This window comes from Salminus brasiliensis, chromosome 6, assembly GCF_030463535.1.
Source record: "Salminus brasiliensis chromosome 6, fSalBra1.hap2, whole genome shotgun sequence".
NCBI classification, from domain to species: Eukaryota; Metazoa; Chordata; class Actinopteri; order Characiformes; family Bryconidae; genus Salminus; species Salminus brasiliensis.
In genome coordinates, this window is record NC_132883.1 from 6,648,325 (window position 1) to 6,669,194 (window position 20,870).

Genomic DNA, 20,870 nt, shown 5'->3' on the forward strand with positions numbered 1-20,870 from the left:
TTAATGTAATACTTTTTATTAGATTTTTTTTTTTTTTTTTTTACTGACATTAAGGAGCTTTTCTTTGTAAATTCGTATAGTAAAACAAGTTAGTTAAGTGATATTGACCACAATTCCATTTATAATAGCAATAAAAGGGGAAATATCCAAGGGGTGATTTATTATGTTTTTAATAGGCCCTGTATATTAGTGGGTCCTAGCCTATATCCTACATGTAACACGTATTTTCCTTTTACTATGTTACCATAAAGACACATGCCTGTTTTCCATCCTCTCTTGATCTCCTAAAATAAACAGGCTATTTTTATTTATTTTTCTACTGCTCCTTTAGAACTGATATGTAAATGTAATATGGAAGTGCTTTTTTGGCTGCCCTGTAATGTGGGCTCAAAAAGCTCTTTATAATGTCATCATGAATGGGTGGGGCTAAACTGCTATCGACTGAAAAGGTGGACATATGGAAATGCACTTGTTTTTGTGACTAATTCAAAACGGGTTGAATTTGCAGCTTAATTGACATGTATGGACTGTGAGCTGATGTAGGGTAGTGGATAACAACACTGCCTTCCCTGTGGCAGACTAGGGGTTGATTCCCCAGCTACACAGGCTAACTACACTACACCACGCAATACACCCTTTGGCAAGACTCCTAACACTACTTTTACTGTATGTTTACTGTATATCAGGATTCAAATGTAGCTAAATCACTGTGGATAAGAGCGTCAGACACATTCTGGTGGACTGAGGTTTGATTCCCAGACTAATACCATTCTACACCAATGACCTTGGGCAAGACTCTTTGCAGTTACCAACTTCGATTTATGATCAGGGCTGTTTAGCGTCTTGTGAATTGAGCTGGTTTGATTTCAAGCTCTAATACGTGCTTTGGCATTTTTATTGATTATATATTTGTGTGCACAGGTGTTTGAAAGGATTCTTTTTATCTGGGCCATCCGTCATCCTGCCAGCGGCTACGTTCAGGGCATCAACGACCTCGTCACGCCATTCTTCGTGGTCTTCCTCTCCGAGTTTGTGGGTGAGTTGGGTCTTTTTAGTCTTTTGAACCCAGGAAAAGGAGAGGAGACAAATGCTTGGGCCTTCCACTGTTTGCCTAATTATCACACAACATCAATATGTTTTAAGATGGTGCCTTTTTTTTTTTTTTTTTTGAGTGTGTCTTGTCCTTTTTTTTTTTTTTACGAATACGCCTGGTGGGTATGAAGAAGTCTGCCAGCTCTTCTGCCTATAGGCATTCATTTTTTCTTTGCTGCACCACAACACCTGCCACCTGCTCTCACTAATTAGGTTCTTTTCTTTGTAAAAGAGGAAAGCTCATTAGTGTGCAAGTTTGGAAGAACTACCTGCAGACACCACAGCCTTCGCAGGGTTTAGTTAACTGCCTGAAGAAACCAGCAATGTCCTTCACTTCCGTTCCCTCGGAGGCGCAGTGCTGCACACTGCACACTCCTTCTTATCTCCAATGTCGTTGGTCAGCAGAGACATGTTTGTTTTGTTAAAGCTTTGAACCGAAGCTACAAGGCTAATGTAGATAAGCTGTATGGCTTTGTTTACTAGAGCCAGGCCGGTATGTGAGCTGGGCGATAATATTGGCCGATATTGACGACATTGAGTTTAAATTTAAGTGGCTGGTCTTCCTCTATGCAACATCAGGCCCCTGCCATTGATCCAGGATGCAGCTGCACGGGTCGTCCTCAATGTTTCTAAGTTCAGCCATGTTCCATGCTCCTCCTCTGCTGCGCTCTCTCCCCTCACTGGCTTCCTGTAGCTGCTACCTGCATCAGATTCAAAACACTGATGCTGGCCTACAAAACTAAGACTGGACCAGCCAGCCCCTCCGTACTTGATTGCAATGGTCAAAAGCCGATCTGCACCAAGAGCACTTCCAGCTTCAAGCACGGCTCGGCTCGACCCGCCATCCCTTAAGATCCATGGATGAGAAGCATCCAGGCTTTTTTCTCCCCTGGCACCAAAGTGGTGGAACAAATTTCCCCTGGGTGTCTGAACGGCAGAGTCGCTCGCTGTCTTCAAACGCAGACTGAAGACCCTCCTCTTCCAAGAGCACTTGGGCGGGCAAAGTGCAGTGCAGAGCATTGTGGTCTATAAACTGGCTTTTAGTTGTGTCTAAGCTTAGAGGGATCTTTAATATTCTAGGCGATACAAACTAGCTAAGGGTATTTTCTGAGTAAACAGTGAAGCAGTGCTGTAAGTCGCTCTGGATAAGAGCGTCTGCTAAATGCCTTCAATAAAAATGTAAATGAATATCAGCGATAAAGCCTTAGTGATCAGTAAACTGTAAAAATCCGGCAGGTTTCATTCTTCCACTACTTCCATGTAAACATTAGCGAGTTTAGCATTTTTAATCAGAAACGTGACTGAATCTGTCCCACCCTTCAGTCCTGCGTTCACTCTGCTTCAGTTTAACGCTCATTTTATAACGCTCACTTTTGGCTTATTATAACAATGGCCAAAAGAAGCGGTTTAACAGTATTTATTTATTTATTTATTTGTTTGTTTGTTTGTTTGTATTAATGAGAAGTTAAACAAAATGTTTCTGTATGCTGTCATGTTTTTCATTTTTAGTAAATTAGTTTTAGTACATTTTTTTACTAAATGAAATAAATGAAAAATCGTTAATCAGCCAAAATCGTTACAATCTGTGTATCTCAAGGAAAACCAGTCTGTGGTACCGGAAATAAGCAAGCAGCGTTTGCCACAGCACCCGAGAGACGCCGACATGTGAGCTGGGCGATAATATTGGCCGATATCCAATCAGAAATACTTTATTGATCCCTGAAGGGAAATTGCAGTTGCTACAGTTGCAACCGTATGTGTCAGAATAAACACACTATAAAATAAACACTCTATATACAAAAAAAATAAACAAACAAAAAAATACATTTGAACAATGAGAGAAAAGAAAATTTAAAAACTTGAAAAATGTACTTAAATATAAATGATATGAATATAGTAAAGTGGCATATTGGTAATAACTGTGATATATGTAAATATGGAAAATTATTGCACACATTAATTTGAAGGACAGTACTATTATTAGTACTGTCTCGGTTGGCTTGCTCACTGGGGGTCTTTGATCCTTCATGTCTTACGTTATTTCTTCTTTTTGTCTCTGTCTTTTATTAATTACTGATTAAGTAAAGCTGCTTTGTGACGACAACAGTTGTAAAAAGCTATACAAATAAATCTGACTTGACTATTATTGCACATATAAACAGTATAATTTAAATGTTGCACAGCTGAACCATAGTGTCACACCCTGATATTGACAACCGACAAAACGCTACATAGTCCTCGTTTTTAATTATATACATTCAGTTTGTGGCTTGTTGTGCTTAAAAATAAATACATAAATAAAAAGCATTTAAATAGCTGTGACATGTATTTATGGTTTTTACACCACGTTTGTGGCACGTCTTACTCTGAGATTTTTTACTGGTTGCTAAGCAAAACGCCGGGTCTGAATGAGTCAGGCAGGAATCTGAATTTGTCGTTAACTGATTACGGATTACTGACACCTGACGCAACGAGTGTTCAGAGGAATACGTGCATGTAAAAACACTCCCTGTGAAACAGCTATGACCATTAGTCTGGTGGTGTTGATGGGTGGGTGTGCTCTGGCCTTTACGCTGAGCCGTGTTCTGCTGCAGAGGGGTGAAGTTGGAGCTTTCTCTCATTGCTATTCTCCAGCCTTCCTCCCTCCCCTCCCTATTTATTTCCTCTCCTCTGCTGTGAAGGTTAATTACTTCTAGATAGTTAAGGATTACAGGAGAACAAAAAGCTGTGCATTGATCTCTTCCCGCATGTGCCAACCTTGCAATGTCACCAGTCCACACACGCCGGGACATACCCTCAGATTACCTGGAGCACTGATCGATTCCTGCTCTCAGCCCCCCCCCCCCCCCCCCCCTTCTCACTAACTCTCTTTCTTTAATCTCTCTCTCTCTCTCTCTCTCTCTCCTTCTTATACTCTCTCTCGCTCTCTGTTCTCCCCAAAGCTCATTACTGAAAAGCAAGTTTTTCATCCCGATGCTTTACTCCATTCTGTTTGGTCTTTTATGCTGCTAATTTGTTTGTTTGTGTGTGTGTGTGTGTGTGTGTGTGTGTGTGTGTGTGTGTGTGTGTGTGTGTGTGTGTATGTATGTGTGTAAGTGTATGCGCACACCCTTGTGTGTAAGGCTGTAAGAGAGACAGAAGCAATAGCTCAAGTTGAATGAGCTTCATTGATCTGCGAGGTTTAAAAGTTTACCCAGGCTAGAGGTGCTGCTGCATTTGCGTGTGTCTGGCACTTCGACGGCCAATCAGATCGCCTAATCAAAGCATGCAGAGATCGTTGAGGGCTCGTCTGTGCAGTGTTCTGGTAATAGCAGGCTGGTCCCTTTCAGATACATGCGCGGAGGTCTCCAAAGACGCTTTGCAGCTGATGCCGATGCCAATAAATTGGGCTACGAGGCATGTCCTGCGTTGAAGCTGAGCTTTTTTTTATTTTTTTATTTATAAATTTTTTCCAGTTGATAGATCGACTCTTTCTGTTCATAAAAAAAATGTTGCATTCTTACCTTAAAATAACAGCTGCTAAATCATTGTGGTGCTCCGCTGACTGTAATAAGTAGAATAGCGTCTCTGTCGTTGCTGCACTGGGCTCTGCACGCTGCTAACTGCGCTATATAACTCTGGTGAAACAGGCAGGACAACGCTCAGAAGATCGGTGTGTAACCAGATTCATGTTGGTGTAAAATCCTGGAGTGTTACTCTGCCTTTTAGCTTGTCCAGAAATGCACATGTACAAATGTCCATTAGGACTGTACTCATCCTGACTGTAGGTGGAGCCCAGGAGCAAGACCTACCAATTCTTGCAGAGTGCTGCTTTAACAGAGCTATTTTGAAAAGGGTGTAATCTTGCATAGTCCAAAAAAAAAAAGCTTAAAAAAAGCTTAATGTCTTAGTGATGACCTAGTGATAAGGCATTAGGCCTTATCTGAAGGCCTAGAAGGTTCCCCACTGAAGGCCTAGTTGGTTCCTCACTAATTAGTAAGTAGATGTGTGATATTTTTGAAGGTGTCTAATTTGTTTATTCTTACTCTCCAACTCAGCGGCAGCTCGGCCGTCCTCTGCTGAAATCATAAACACTTCCACTTAATTTTTTTATTTTATAGGAGAATAAGATTAAGTTATAATTATCAGCCATATTTAAAAAAATTTTTTTTTTTAAATCAGGCTGATCAGGCTGATGCTTTTTCCACTTATCAATGGCCTCTTTTCCTATGCGGGGCCTAATAGTTTGTAAGGCTGCGCTGTACCGATCCGGGCCGAAGCGCAAAGCGGACCTGTTAGCAAACAGACTAAGAACCCGTAACCGGTCTGTGTTGCTGTATCAGGACCAGGAACTGCACACACAGCGTCTCGTAATAATTATGCTGTAGTTTCGTTTTTTTTACTTCTAGGCTAATATAGCTAGCTAACTCACTTAGGCCGTAATTCATCTTTTAGCATTTTTATAACCTGCATGCATAAATCACACTCATCTCCAACCAACCCAAGGAGGTCATTTCCTAGATATAGTGTGTAATAACATTGGGAGTCTGTTTGAAACTAAGTCAATGGGGTTTGATGCAAGTGTGTGATGACTTGCATGACGTGGTTGGTGTGGCGCAGCGGTTAACACCACTACCTGCCAGTGAGCTACCACACCATGTGGGAGACTAGGGTTCGATTTCCAGTCTGGGTGACTGTGCTGTGCTACACCAATAAGAGTCCTTGGGCAAGACTCCCAACACTACATTGGCCCTGCGCTGTAATACGGGTCGTATAACCTTGATGAATACTTGCACACGGCCAAATGTTTGAGGACACCTGGCTATTCAAATTGGTTGCAATACAAATGAGCAGTAAATGACGTTTAAGGGTTTGCCTCGCGAAGCAAGCTGGGCTACGATAACGCTGCAGTACTGAGGTTCAGGTTGGAGTATGCTAATCTTTATTATGCTACAGTGCACTAAAGCGTACTTGTCGCCACACTAAGGATCAGTTCAGTTGATGAGCGCTAAACTGGAACAGCTATTCCTGAACTTATTAGATACCGTCTTCACCATTTCCTGCACTGGAAATATAAAGACCCAGGACCTGCGACACAAAAGTGATGCAAATATGGAGCAATCACCGGATCCCTACGCCATTAAGCTCTCCCACTGAACTGTTTTGTGGCCCCAAGTCTGCCCCAAGTTAGCTAACCGCTCTGAGAAACCCGGCTCAGCCCGGTTTGTAAGCGCTCCCTGCCAAACCGTGTCCGTGTGGGGAAAAGCCACCACAGCGATTACCTTCCATGCTCGGAACCGTTCAGCCCTGCAGTGGAAAAGCAGCCATTGAGTCATATATATTAGCAGCCCTAGTGCTCATGTGCTCTATTACTCTGCTATGGTTAACGTCACTGTTCTTCTGGGTAACGTGGGCTGCATGGATGAATGGCTTTCTAGGACTGCATGGCGTGATTCTGCCTTCCCAGAGAACCTACACAGAGGAGAAAAAAGTGTGTGTGTGTGTGTGTATGTATGTGTGTGAGGGTGAGAAAGAGATAGAGAGGAGTATTGGCTCTCCTGAGCCAGCTCAATAGCAGGCAGTGAAGTGTTTTAAAAGAGAGCCGGCGAGCTCAGGAGTCACAATGCCCTTTGCTTTAAAGTATTGGTATTGATAAGCTAAAGCATTTGAAGTAGTGTGTGTGTCTGTGTGTCTCTCTCTCTCTCTGTGTGTGTGTGTGTGTGTGCGTGCGTGTGCGTGCGTGTGCGTGCGTGTGCGTGCGTGTGCGTGCGTGTGTGTGTGTGTGCGCGCGCTCCAAAGGGCATATCAACGTACACTGACAGGAGTGGATAGGCCTATGGAGAATACACTTTGGTGGCACGTCTCACACACACACACACACTACGCACAGTTGCACGCCACTTCAGTAAATGACGGCTTCATTTCAGCTGTGGAAACACAGTTGCTGCGGTGGTTTGATCAGTTGAAGGGTCGTCTAGCCTTGGTGAATACTTGCACACTGCCTGTCAAATGTTTGAGGACACCTGGCTATTCAAATTGGTTGCACTATCAAAGGCAGGCCTGAGCTGGCTGCAGGGTGCTCTTATTTGGAAGACGTGTGTGTGTGTGTGTGTGTGTGTGTGTGTGTGTGTGTGTGTGTGTGTGGTGAGCAGTTAAACTTATTGGTGTCTTAAGAAAATTACTGTCACTATTATTATTAATGTTTTGGTGGTACACTAGCTGATGCTTCCAGGAAAATCAGAGATCCTCCTACTACTACTATTATTATTATTAGTAGTAGTATTAATAGTCCTGCCACCACTATACGTTCTACTGCTACTTACTATTCTTACTGCTACTATTACTACTGCTCCTCCTCCTCCTCCTCCTCTTACTACCACTACTCATTTTGCTAATACCACTGCTACTCCACCTTCTCCTACTACTATTCCTCCTCCTATTGCTAATACCACTGCTACTCCACCTTCTCCTACTACTATTCCTCCTCCTATTGCTAATACCACTGCTACTCCACCTTCTCCTACTACTATTCCTCCTCCTATTGCTAATACCACTGCTACTCCACCTTCTCCTACTACTATTCCTCCTCCTATTGCTAATACCACTGCTACTCCACCTTCTCCTACTGCTATTCCTACTCCTATTGCTAATACCACTGCTACTCCACCTTCTCCTACTACTATTCCTCCTCCTATTGCTAATACCACTGCTACTCCTCCTATTGCTAATACCACTGCTACTCCACCTTCTCCTACTACTATTCCTCCTCCTATTGCTAATACCACTGCTACTCCACCTTCTCCTACTGCTATTCCTACTCCTATTGCTAATACCACTGCTACTCCACCTTCTCCTACTGCTATTCCTACTCCTATTGCTAATACCACTGCTACTCCTCCTATTGCTAATACCACTGCTACTCCACCTTCTCCTACTACTATTCCTCCTCCTATTGCTAATACCACTGCTACTCCACCTTCTCCTACTACTATTCCTCCTCCTATTGCTAATACCACTGCTACTCCACCTTCTCCTACTGCTATTCCTACTCCTATTGCTAATACCACTGCTACTCCACCTTCTCCTACTACTATTCCTACTCCTATTGCTAATACTACTGCTACTACTCACTGCTCCCACTGCTACTATTGCTTTTACTCCTATTGCTAATATCACTGCTACTCCACCTTCTCCTACTACTATTCCTACTCCTATTGCTAATACCACTGCTACTCCACCTTCTCCTACTGCTATTCCTCCTCCTATTGCTAATACCACTGCTACTCCACCTTCTCCTACTACTATTCCTACTCCTATTGCTAATACCACTGCTACTCCACCTTCTCCTACTACTATTCCTCCTCCTATTGCTAATACCACTGCTACTCCTCCTCCTCTTACTACCACTCCTCCTTTTGCTTTTGCTAATACTACTTTTAATCCTCCTCCTCCTCCAATTTCTAATACTACTGCTATTACTGCTGCTGCTACTCTCACTGCTCCCACTGCTACTATTGCTTTTACTCCTACTGCTAATACCACTGCTACTCCACCTTCTCCTACTACTATTCCTACTCCTATTGCTAATACCACTGCTACTCCTCCTATTGCTAATACCACTGCTACTCCACCTTCTCCTACTACTATTCCTCCTCCTATTGCTAATACCACTGCTACTCCTCCTATTGCTAATACCACTGCTACTCCACCTTCTCCTACTACTATTCCTCCTCCTATTGCTAATACCACTGCTACTCCACCTTCTCCTACTGCTATTCCTACTCCTATTGCTAATACCACTGCTACTCCACCTTCTCCTACTGCTATACCTACTCCTATTGCTAATACCACTGCTACTCCACCTTCTCCTACTGCTATACCTACTCCTATTGCTAATACCACTGCTACTCCACCTTCTCCTACTACTATTCCTACTCCTATTGCTAATACTACTGCTACTACTCACTGCTCCCACTGCTACTATTGCTTTTACTCCTATTGCTAATATCACTGCTACTCCACCTTCTCCTACTACTATTCCTCCTCCTATTGCTAATACCACTGCTACTCCACCTTCTCCTACTACTATTCCTACTCATATTGCTAATACCACTGCTACTCCACCTTCTCCTACTACTATTCCTACTCCTATTGCTAATACCACTGCTACTCCACCTTCTCCTACTACTATTCCTACTCCAATTGCTAATACCACTGCTACTCCACCTTCTCCTACTACTATTCCTCCTCCTATTGCTAATACCACTGCTACTCCACCTTCTCCTACTACTATTCCTCCTCCTATTGCTAATACCACTGCTACTCCACCTTCTCCTACTGCTATTCCTCCTCCTATTGCTAATACCACTGCAACTCCTCCTCCTCTTACTACCACTCCTCCTTTTGCTTTTGCTAATACTACTTTTAATCCTCCTCCAATTTCTAATACTACTGCTATTACTGCTGCTGCTACTCTCACTGCTCCCACTGCTACTATTGCTTTTACTCCTACTGCTGCTATGGCGGTTATAAATGATAATAATTGTATTGTAGCTTTGATACATTACTGGTAATGAAGCAAATGTGGAAGCAAACGCCGAGCTGAAGCATATGAGCTTGAAGCATATGAGCTTGAAGCATATGAGCTGAAGCTTTAGTCTTTGTTAAATAAAAGGACACATTAACCCTGCACTTGTGACTGTTGTGGTGGTAGTATAGTGTTCTCTTTCATTTCACAACAGAACTGCCCTTTACTAGTTTAGGAATAAAGAGTTCCAGTGAATCCATTGTGAATTCCAGTCTTGCCAGTGCCAGTCCATAGAAGTTTATGTAATTTAAGGTTGTAATGTTCTAATTCCAAAATGTAAAATTAGAATTGTACTTTCATTAACCTTTTAGAGCAATTAAAGTTGGCAGTATCCAAGTATCCAAACTTACGAAGGTTGTCTACGAATGAATGTAGAAACAACTTTTATGTATTTTTTTTATCCCCCGATATTTTTATCACAGCAAGTCAGTTTGGTAGAAACGAGCCGCTGAGCAGCAGAAATCACAAACATTGTCATTTAAGCGGGTGTAATTTGTGCAGAAGGTCGAGGGTTGTAGTGTACATGGCAAGTGAGACGGCAACTGCTCATTATTTGTGATGAGCTAGCGCTTAGCTTAAAGGCTGGCTTGTTTTTATTTATTTATTTATTTATTTATTTATTTATTTATTCATTCATTTATTTGCCATAAACTAGGGGAAATGTCTAGAATTTTTCTATTTAGTAATAACCCCCCCCCTTCACTCATAAAGGCCCTACAAAGGGTTCTGCAAGCGACGCCATAGAAGAACCTTTTTTAGTTCCATAAAGAACCCTTTTTGTGAATGAGCTGTGAGTGTGAAGAACTTTTGATTAGTTCAGGATCCTTTACATTGACTTCCTAAACCGTATATTTTGTATATCTTTTTTTAACCATATTAATATGGTTCCTTATGTGGCACCGCTCAAGGAACCACTTTGTTCTTCTGTTCTTGCCTTGCAGATTCAGTGTGCAGTTTGCTGGCTGCTGTGGTTTGTTATGGGTCTAGTTAAGTGGAGCATGACACAATGACCCCATTGCTGTGTGGGTTTAGGGCATTGTGGGTACCAAAACCTCTCTTTGTACCCTCAAACAGGATTTCATCTGCATGGTCCAGAGCTTCATGGTATTCTCTATGTGTGTGTGTCAGTCCAGGCCAGAGCGGTAGGGTTTTGTGGTGCAGAGTGTGAATATTAGAGGCTAAAGCTAAGGGGATCAGGAGTAATAGCCTGAGTGTACATCTCCGTGACATCCGGTCATCCAGCCTAGCCCTGCTCTCGCCCCACTGTGTGGCCAGGCAGGCAAGCAGGCAGGCAGGCAGACAGGCCCATTCGTTTACTCTTCCGTTTAGTCTCCCTCTCTTTCTGCTTTTTCCATAATCCCCTGCTTTTCCCCCCTCCTTCCTCCCTCTCTCTCTTCTGCCCAAACACCTGTTTGGCCTCACCTCTGGTGCTTCAGCTGCTGGTGCTGCAATGCAGGGATATCACTGCTCTCTGTGTTAAAAGGGGATGGAGGGGTGAGTGGGGGGGTGCAAGGCAGAGCGGATCTCCTCAAACGTGCACACACACATTCTCCGAGATGAATGTGTTCCAGTCCAGCCCTTAGCCCTCGGAACAAGGCTGAGAAGCATATAACAGGGGTTTGAGGTGGTACTTTGGTGACGTTTGAGGTGATCCTTTGGCCAAGAAGTTTGCTTCTGTAGTTTTGCACTGGAGCTACGAGGCTAAAACGTAGCTTTGGAGTAATGGATGCACCAGTTTGGGTTGCGCAGGTCATCACACACTTGTCTTACACACAGCATTAACGAGTACATCCACTCTCAATATCAGCTGGTCTCACTCAATTGAAAAATGCACGTAACAGGGCTGATAACGAGTGTGTAGAGGAGGCGGGGCTTAGTGAACAGTGGAAAGGGTGGAAAGGAGCCAATTAGATTAGCTTTTCTGCTTTGTATGTGGCTATGGTGAGCAGGTAGGTGAGAGTCTGTGTTCGGAAGGTTGCTGCCCATCGCTGTGTAAAATGAGGAAAAAATCCTTACTGGGGTTCAACCTCCAGGGGGCGCACTAGCCAGGGTTGGAGCAGGTGTAAATTAGCTCTGTATGACAGAAGGTATTTAACGAAGTGCTGTAGTTTAGTCTTTAATACATAGTGCATCTTTTGTTATACACTGTATGGACAAAAGTATTGGGACACACCTTGTGATCATTGAATTCAGGTGTATCATTCAGTCCCATTGTGACAGGTGTGTAAAATGAAGCCCCTAGCCATGCAGTCTGCCTTTTCACACATTAGTGAGAGAATGGGTCATTCTACCCATGATTCATCTACCCATGACAGTGGCAATGAAACGTGAATTTAAGGATTGTGAGGTGTGTCCCAGTACTTTTGTCCATGTTGTGTGGTTCTGTAATAGGAGACACCGCTGCAACAACAACAAGTCAGTTGGTAAAATTTCCTCCCTCCTAGATCTTCTCCATCCGCTGTGAGTGGTATTATTATTGAGGAGTGGAAGAGTTTAGGAGGAACCACAGAGAGCAGCTCAGCCACCAAGTGTCAGACCACGTAAAGGTACAGAGTGGGGTCAGGGCTGAGTGCTGAGATCAGAGCATAGTGCAGAAAAGCCCCCAACGCTGCAGAGCTCCAGACCTGCTGCTGTTAGAGCTTAGAGCAAAGGGGGACCAGCTCCATATTAATGCCTATGGATCGAGAATGGGAGGTAATGAAAGCTCCTGTAGGTGTCCCAATATTTTTGTCCATATAGTGTAGTAGTGTGTGGTGATGCAGGAGTGCAGTTCACAGCAGCCTTCTCTGCCTCCTCAGTCTTCTCAGTCTGTTGTTCGACACTTGAACTTTAGTTTTGACCTTCAGGTTGGTTCCGGCTCACCTTTGGTTAACTGCAGCTCTGCTGACTGACTGACTGACTGACTGACTGACTGACTGACTGAACTGCCTCCCAATCACACAACCTGCATACAAACACACACACACACACACACACACAGCCCTTCTCTCTTCTTCTGTTTTTTTTATTCTCACTCTGGCCCTCTTTTTCTTTCATCCATTGATCTTCCTTATCTTCTCTGTCTGTCTCCCCCAGTCCCTCTTTTTCAGACATCACTCTTTATTCCTGCTTCAGTCTAGGGCTGCGCGATATTGTAAAAAACTGACATTGCGATATTTCTCTTTTTCTGCATTTAAAAAAAAAAAAATATATATATATATATATATATATATATATATTAAAAATAAAATATTGAAAAATAAATGATGACCGGCAGTAATTTGCCTTTGGTAGACAAAAGTATTGGGACACCTGCATCTTCATTGTTTTTTTTTCCCAAATCAAGGGTATTAAAAGAGTTTTTCCAGCTTTTGTTGGAGTAACTGTTTCTACTGTCCAGGGAAGAAGGGCTTTCTGCTAGATTTTGGAGTAGCATTGCTGTAAGGATTTGATTGCATTCAGTGACAAGAGAGAGAGACAAGAGAGTTAGTGGTTGGTGTTGCACAACAGATAACACCACTACCTGCCAGTGAGCTCCCACACCACGTGGGAGACTGGGGTTCGATTCCCGGTCTGGGTGCTCCACTACACCAATAAGACTCCTAACACTACATTGGCCCTCCTCTGTAATATGAGTAACCTTGTAAGACGCTCTGGATAAGAGCGTCAGCTAAATGCCATAAATGTAAATGTAAGTTAGTCAGGACAGGATGTTGGATGATCACCTCCCCACCTCATCCCAAAAATATTGGATGGAGCACCAACCATCATTCCAGACAACAGTTCCACTGCTCCACAGCTCAGTGCATGGCATCATGGTGCCAATAGGTTCATGTTTATCTGCCCCCAGAGAGTCCTATTCTGCTGGCGGCTTTTCTCTACAGGGACTAGACAAGCTGTGTGTATGTGTGCATTTGCACATCTGTGTCAGCAATGTGTGCAATTCTTCTTTTTCATGAAGTTGCTTGTCCTCTCTCTCTCTCTCTCTCTCTCTCTCTCTCTCTCTCTCTCTCTCTCTCTCTCTCTCTCTCTCGCGCTCTCTCTCTCTCGCTCTCTCTCTGTTTTCGTTATATATTTTTTTCTATTCCTCTCTCTCTATATCTATTCTCTGTATCTCTGTCTGTCTCTACATTATAAACTAGAACTGCACGATATTGGAAAATTTGACATTGCAATGTTTGATGTTTTTCTGAGTTGTGTGTTGCTATATTAAACAATACAGGAGTTTTCACCAGATTTCACCAGAAGTCAATGATCCGGCATGTTGTGATATTAATAATGCACTCGATCTATCCAATATCGGAGTGAACTAAATAATATTGGGCAGATAGAACCTGCCTCTGGTCAATATTTAATGATGAATGAGAGCAATGTGGAATTTCTTTTGCATCAAGCAGCAAAAAACTTGTAGCGTGATGTTTGATTTCATTCTACATGGCACTTGACATCTAGCACGTCCTGCCATGTGACTGTTGCACATGTTCACATACGGATCCAATCTTTGTGTTTTATTGAATATTTTGATTTGACGCAATCATAACTTGTTTAAAAGGAATTCATTATTAAATGTGAAACTCCAGACACTGTTGGTACAGTCCTGTGGTAGCACAAGGGTGAACACTGTAGCACACAGCCAGCACAGGGTTATAGCAGCACCGAAATTGGAAGCTTTCTCTTACAGCCTATAGCACGGAGGCCAGGCAGGCAACCATTATAAGACATACATGTATACCTAGGGGAAGGTAGCCCAGGGGAAACGACAACACACAGACAGGGAGTGTGAGTGATTTGGAGGACATGCACAGTATGCAAATGAACAGTGCCATGCGAATAGAGCCAATAGAAAAGATGCTTGGTTTACTCAGGTTGTATTGCATAAACAAACCCTACAGGTCAGTGTGTGTTATTAGGACAGAACCGCTGATTCAGTTCAATTGAACTGGGTCAGAAAGGGTTAGAGTTTCCTGTCCAACACAAAGAAGTGGGCCGAGACTGTCTGAGCAGGTGGGTCTTGGCCCGTTTCTAAACCAGCTGGGGTGCGGTTTGTGCTCACTCACGTGTGTATGTGTATGTATGTATGTATGTGTATATATATATATATATATATATATATATATATATATATATATATATATATATATATATATATGTGTGTGTGTGTATTTTTTGTATATGTGTAATGTATGTATGTGTATATATATATATATGTGTGTGTGTGTGTGTGTATTTTTTGTATATGTGTAATGTATGTATATATATAATGTATGTGTGAAAGGGTGATCTAGAGATAGAATGAGTGTGTGTGAGAGAGAGAGAGATAGAGAGATCAGATGGTGAAGGAGTGTGTGCTGTTACTCCTGCAGTGAAGTGAACGGGGGGCGTGTTTTTGGGGCCACGGTTGAATCTCGAGGGTGCAGTGTGCATAACAGCACCATTTAACACACACTGTTTAAGGAATGGGAAAAGGTCACGGCAGTTAGGAGGGTGTGTATATGAAAGAGAGAGAGTGCTGTGTGTGAGAGAGAGAGAGACAGTGTATTAATGAATGAGAGGGGGAGAAAGAGAGAAGAGTAGAGGGAGTAATGAATGAGGAGGATGAAGACGTGTTAGCAGTGTTAGTTAGCGCTCTGACAGCCGTGTGTTGTTTGAGCACACAGCCATGAAGCCGTACCCTGAGGAAATGCTAACTAGAACACGTGAGGGAGGAGTGTGTCTGTGATCTCTTCAATGACTCTGTGACTGTGATTGTGTGTGTGTGTGTGTGTGTGTGTGTGTGTGTGTGTGTTTTCTTTTGCAGAGGAAGATGTGGAGAACTTTGAAATGGCCGCATTGCCTTTGGAAACGCAGCGTAACATCGAAGCTGACAGCTTCTGGTGTATGAGCAAGCTGCTGGATGGAATACAGGTGTGTGTGCTTGTGTCTGTGCTTGTTTTCCTACATTTTCAGGACCAACTTAGAGATCTGTGAGGTTTCTCGATGCTACACTGTCGCTGTCTCACAAAAACCTCTCAAAACGGCGGCTTTACAGGAGAAGGAAAAACCCCTCTTAACTTTCAAAGAGAGTCGATGTAAAAAGTTTTTATTCCAGGTTATATTGGAGCATTTCTATTGGTCCATTCATTATGAAATTAAGGAACAACTGCAGATTCACATTATCTCAAGAAAGTGGAAAACAGCCAAAAAAAAAGTGTGTGACGTCGACAATAACCTGACATAAAACATAAACTTTATGGACAAAAGTATTGGGACACCTGCTCGTGTGATCATGGTTTCTTCCAAAAACAATGCTATTAAATCCTGCTTTTCTTGGAGTAATTGTCTTTACTGTCTAGGGAAAAGGATTTCTACTAGTTTATGAAGCATTGCTGTGAGGATTTGATTGCATTGGTTGCATTTAGCAGTAGAAATAGCGTAAGTGAGGTCAGGATGTTGGATGATTACCACCTCACCTCATCCTCAACTCACCAACTCATCCTAAAAGTATTGGATAGAGCAGCAACCATCGTTCCAGAGGACACAGTTCTTCCACTGCTCCACAGCTCAATGCTGGGGGCTTTAGGCTTTTTATGTTTATCTGCTCCAGAGAGTCCTATTCTATAGGTCCTAGTCCTATTCTCCGCAATATGTGCAACTTAAAGTGCCTGAATGCATTCATTACAAGGGGTGTCCATATATTTTTGGACATATAGTGCATTTTTTCATACGTTTTAGATGAGTGTCTGCTCTGTATTTTTCCCACTGTCACTTGCTCACTGCTTCAGAAGCTGTGTGGATCTTCTCGTGTTTTCTATGTCGTGATAAAGCACAGAGGCTATCAGAAGGTCCATGCAGAGAACCGTCTTCCAGTGAGTGCGGCTCACTCAGCAGATTGATCATGAGGAAGCTGAGGGAGTAGGCTTTTGCCTTTTGCCTCCAGGACTTGGACATTTCAGCAGGGGAAACGGGGAGATGGAGCTGCGTGCATGTGTGCATGTTCTCTCTCATACACACAGCGGGGTCAGGGCAGCCCCCTGTAGGCAGGGCCAGTCAAAGCATGTGACCATGTCGCCACTCGGCTGGATTTACTGATCTGAGCCGCAGGCTAACGCGCACACTCTGCATGCTCCGTCAGTCAGTCTGTCTGTGCATTCATTCATTCACTTGTCCACCCAGCCCTCGATTACCTAGGCCCAAGACATGATCTGTAGCCCGACAGATGGCCTCTGGTCCTCGCTGACCCGCACCGGCCTCTACGGCCAGAGAATCAGATACACAGTCCCTCTTAATTAGCAGCATTTGTTGCTCGTCTGTAGTTATTCAGCATCGTTCATCAGAGACCAGCTCTTATGGGGTGTACACGCAAACAGCGGGAGATATACTAGAGCAGATAGACACTATGTGGACAAAAGTATTGGGACACCCGCCCATTCATTTTTCATTCTTGGAGCATTGCTGTGAGGAAACTGCCCAACTCATCCCAAAAGAACCATCATTCCAGAGGATACCGTTCCTCCACTGCTCCACGGCTTAATGCTGGGGGGCTTTATACCCCTCTAGCCCACGTCTGGCATTAGGCAGCATAGTGCCAATAGGTTCATTTTTATCTGCTCCAGGGGGTTCTTCTGTCAGCAGTGGGTGTTTATATAAATAAGTGTGTTCTCAATCTGTTCTTACATAAACTATGTCCAAATGTTTGTGGACACCCCTTCTAATTTCAGTAGATTGTTCTTTAGAAAACCCTTTTATTTTATTGTATGTAAGAACCCTTCTAAAGTGTAAGGAATTTGGAAGGAACCCAAATTCTGGAATAGAAACTTCTTCACACTCGAAAACCTGCATTCCTGCCTTGGTTCCTTGGAGAACCAGAAGTGACTCAAAAATTAAGATGCTACAACTGGTTCTTAGAGAGATGCCATATAAGAACCCCATTTTTGGTTCCGTAAAGAACCATGTTTGTAATAGACAAGACAATAAACCATATTTACCATTTATGACAGACACAGATGGAATTTGGCCTGTTTTTATCCCAGCCTTGCAGTCAACACATACACACCAGTGAAACACAAACACAGTAACAGTGAGCACACGTGCCCGGAGCGGTGGGCAGCCTGCTCGTATGATCATGATTTCTTCCAAAATCAAGGCTATTAAAAAAGAGTTGATCCTGCTTTTCTTGGAGTAATTGTCTTTACTGTCTAGAGAAGAGGATTTCTACTAGATTATGAAGAAGCATTGCTATGAGGATTTGATTGCAATGGTTGCATTTAGCAATAGAAATAGCGTAAGTGAGGTCATATTGGATGATTACCACCCCACCTCATCCTCAACTCCCCACCTCATCCTAAAAGTATTGGCACCTGGGAAGCAGAGAGGGTGAAGGGCTCAAGGGCCCAACAGTGGCAACTTGCCGAGCCCGGGTATCAAACCCACAAAGCTCTAACCACTGCCCCACATAATAGAGAGGTTTGTGTGAGTGTGAAGAACATTTTAAAGGTCTAAGGAACCATCACTTACAGATGTACAGATTCTAAACCACACATGTCAATTACAAAAATTGTTGGCTGGTCGATATGGTAAAAATACTGTATCATGATATTTAAAGACTTATTCGCAATACACAATATTACAATATTATATAATACACAATAATTCTCATCTAATTAAAGCAGTCTGATCACACTGTAAGTAATGGAACCTGCAGCTGATCAGTGTTTATTAAGCACCAACAGTCTCCTCCATATGCTCAGAAAAGCTTATTGTTATCACGATAACAAAATTTATCACAATACGATAACATATCGTCATATTGCCCAGCTCTACTTCTGTGTGCATAAATCAAAGTTCTCCGTCTTATTAAGCTCATCTTAAAGTAATCTTAATCTTAAAAAATTTATCTCAGGTGGTGACCCTCAGTCCGACACAGCAGTTTGGCATTAAGAGCAGTCTATCAGTTTCTGAGAGTGTGTTTGTGTTTGTGTTTGTGTTTGTGTTTGTGTGTGTGTGTGTGTGTGTGTGTGTGTGTGTGTGTGTGTGTGTGTGTGTGTTTTTTTTGCTCTTGCAGGATAACTACACATTTGCTCAGCCTGGTATTCAGACCAAAGTGAAGGCACTGGAGGAGCTCATCAGCAGGATAGATGGTGAGACCCGCATCCTTACAGCACCCTCCCCTCCTCAGGTCTAATTATACTTGTGAGTCTGTGAATTAGCGGATATGTGCAATCCAGTCAAAACAAATAAATACACTACAGACCTGTCGGCTAATAGCTCCAGACGTGAGCTGCAAACCGTGATTGTGTCTTAGGCCTTTACATTTTAAAATAAGCACATTTTTCCCAACACAGTGTGAGTAGCTTAGAGAAGTTAAGAACAGCAATGTTGATATACTACCTGAACCATTCACTTACTCCTGAGCTGTATGAGGTGGGACCTCACCAGGGAGTGTTTTAATTTTTGCAGATTTTTGCTCACGCCATTATTGATTATTAGCAAAGTCAGTCTATGAAACAAGTGGCATTTACAGTCTCCAAACCTTAAATCTATTCATTCCATTGTTCATGTTAATGTGCTATAAGAAAAAATACTATTTTTAAAGGATTTTTAAAACTTTCCAATAGTAAATGTGACCATTTTCACATGTTCGAATTGACAAATGTGTCATTTGCATCTAAAATATCACCTATTATTTATTTATATTTTAATTAATTTATTTATTTATTTTTATAAAACCCTGTATTCTTCAGGACACTGCAAACATTCAGTAACTGACAAACATGGCCTACATCTAAACTATCACCCTTTTTTTTAATCAAATCTTTGTAAATTTCAGGAATTGACAAACATTGCATTTAAAAATATCACCAATTTATTATTATAATTTTTTTATCAAACCTTTGTCATTTTCAGGACATTACATTCACCGTTGTGTCCCTGTTGGCAAAAAATAATTATTTGAAAAAACGACTTATAAAAGTGGTTAATTATTCAGAAATATTCGATAGGAATATTCAATATGTCGATATGAAGTGCACTCGAAAAAGGTGGGTCCTCACACCTTTGACGATAGCAAGTAATTCTACTGTCCTGAGAGATTCTGAGTCAGGGCGAGCCATACTTGAAGCACGAAGGGCTCTTGATACAGGTCTGTTTTTGACCATTGCCATCAGGTGTAAAGGAGCTGGACCATTCTTAACCTTTTGTTTAATTTTATACATTATTTTTTATATTTTGATGAACAAGTCTTTCATGTTGTAGCTTTAAATAAGTAGATTGCAACATAGAAATGGCACCTGTTTCGTAGAATGGCTCAGCAACTTCCATTGGAATTCCATTGGAACCCAGGCATCTTTAAACACATACAGTGCTTGATGCCATCCTACAGGTTGGTTCATGTATATCAGGAAAAATAAATCTACTCAAATCAAAAGGCCTTTAATCCTGGGTGGATAAATTAACAATTGCAACACTTTCCTTTTTTTAAAAAAAGCATCCGCTGCAAATCCACCAGCTCAATAAGACACTGGTACAGATATATGCCATTTTCTTAATAATACCATACACGCCTCCTTTACTGTTCCTTTACTCCTTAACAGCTCGCTCCACTTTTAACAGCAGAAACCGCCGCTGTAATTGACACCCATTCAAATTTGCGTTTCTTTAGAAAATAAATAAAGAAAGAAAGAAAGAAAACGGTACAAATATAAATCAGACAGAGTTGAAGAAAGTGCATTGACATTTGAAAAGCTTTCTATTTAAATGCCTTTGATTTGGCTAACCTAAATAAGTGAGGCTTTCCTTTTCCCTTTTTTCTTTTCTACAGTAGTTTCAACAGCGGCGATGGTGAACCTGGCATTCGGAAACAGTTCTAAGAATATCATTAACATCACTTCTGAGTATCAGTTCAGCTGCAATTAAGCCAGCCATTAGAACAACTGCCTACTGTTCTCCTCTTTGTAAAGGTTGGCCCTTTTCTCAGTTTGCATGACTCTGCTCGGTGAGTGCGGGCTGAGCTGCAGTGTACCATGTGCAATTACTCCAGAGTGCCAATTTTAGATCAGTCCCAACCCTCCGTACCTTAATGAACACTAAGTGAAATCAAGTACTTTGAAACTGGATCACAAAGGAACCCGAACTCAACATGCCGAGTCTAAAAGGGCTGTTGGACCCAAAAACCTTCAGAGATCCGTGAACACCAGAACAGAATAGTCCTGTTTTGATCACAGGAGGCCACTTAATTGTTTCATGATTTCCCTGCTTT

The 20,870-nt window shown here is 42.3% G+C and overlaps 1 protein-coding gene across 3 annotated transcripts in view; it reads left to right on the plus strand.

Moving 5' to 3' along the window:
* Positions 1–20,870, plus strand: part of tbc1d22b (TBC1 domain family, member 22B) — a 77,210-nt gene that overhangs the window by 34,751 nt on the left and 21,589 nt on the right. For all 3 annotated transcript variants that reach the window (XM_072681445.1, XM_072681446.1, XM_072681447.1), the window contains 3 exons: positions 922–1,036; positions 15,435–15,541; positions 18,678–18,753. In XM_072681445.1, coding sequence (XP_072537546.1) covers positions 922–1,036; positions 15,435–15,541; positions 18,678–18,753 — 298 coding nt within the window. The remainder of the gene's footprint in view (positions 1–921; positions 1,037–15,434; positions 15,542–18,677; positions 18,754–20,870) is intronic.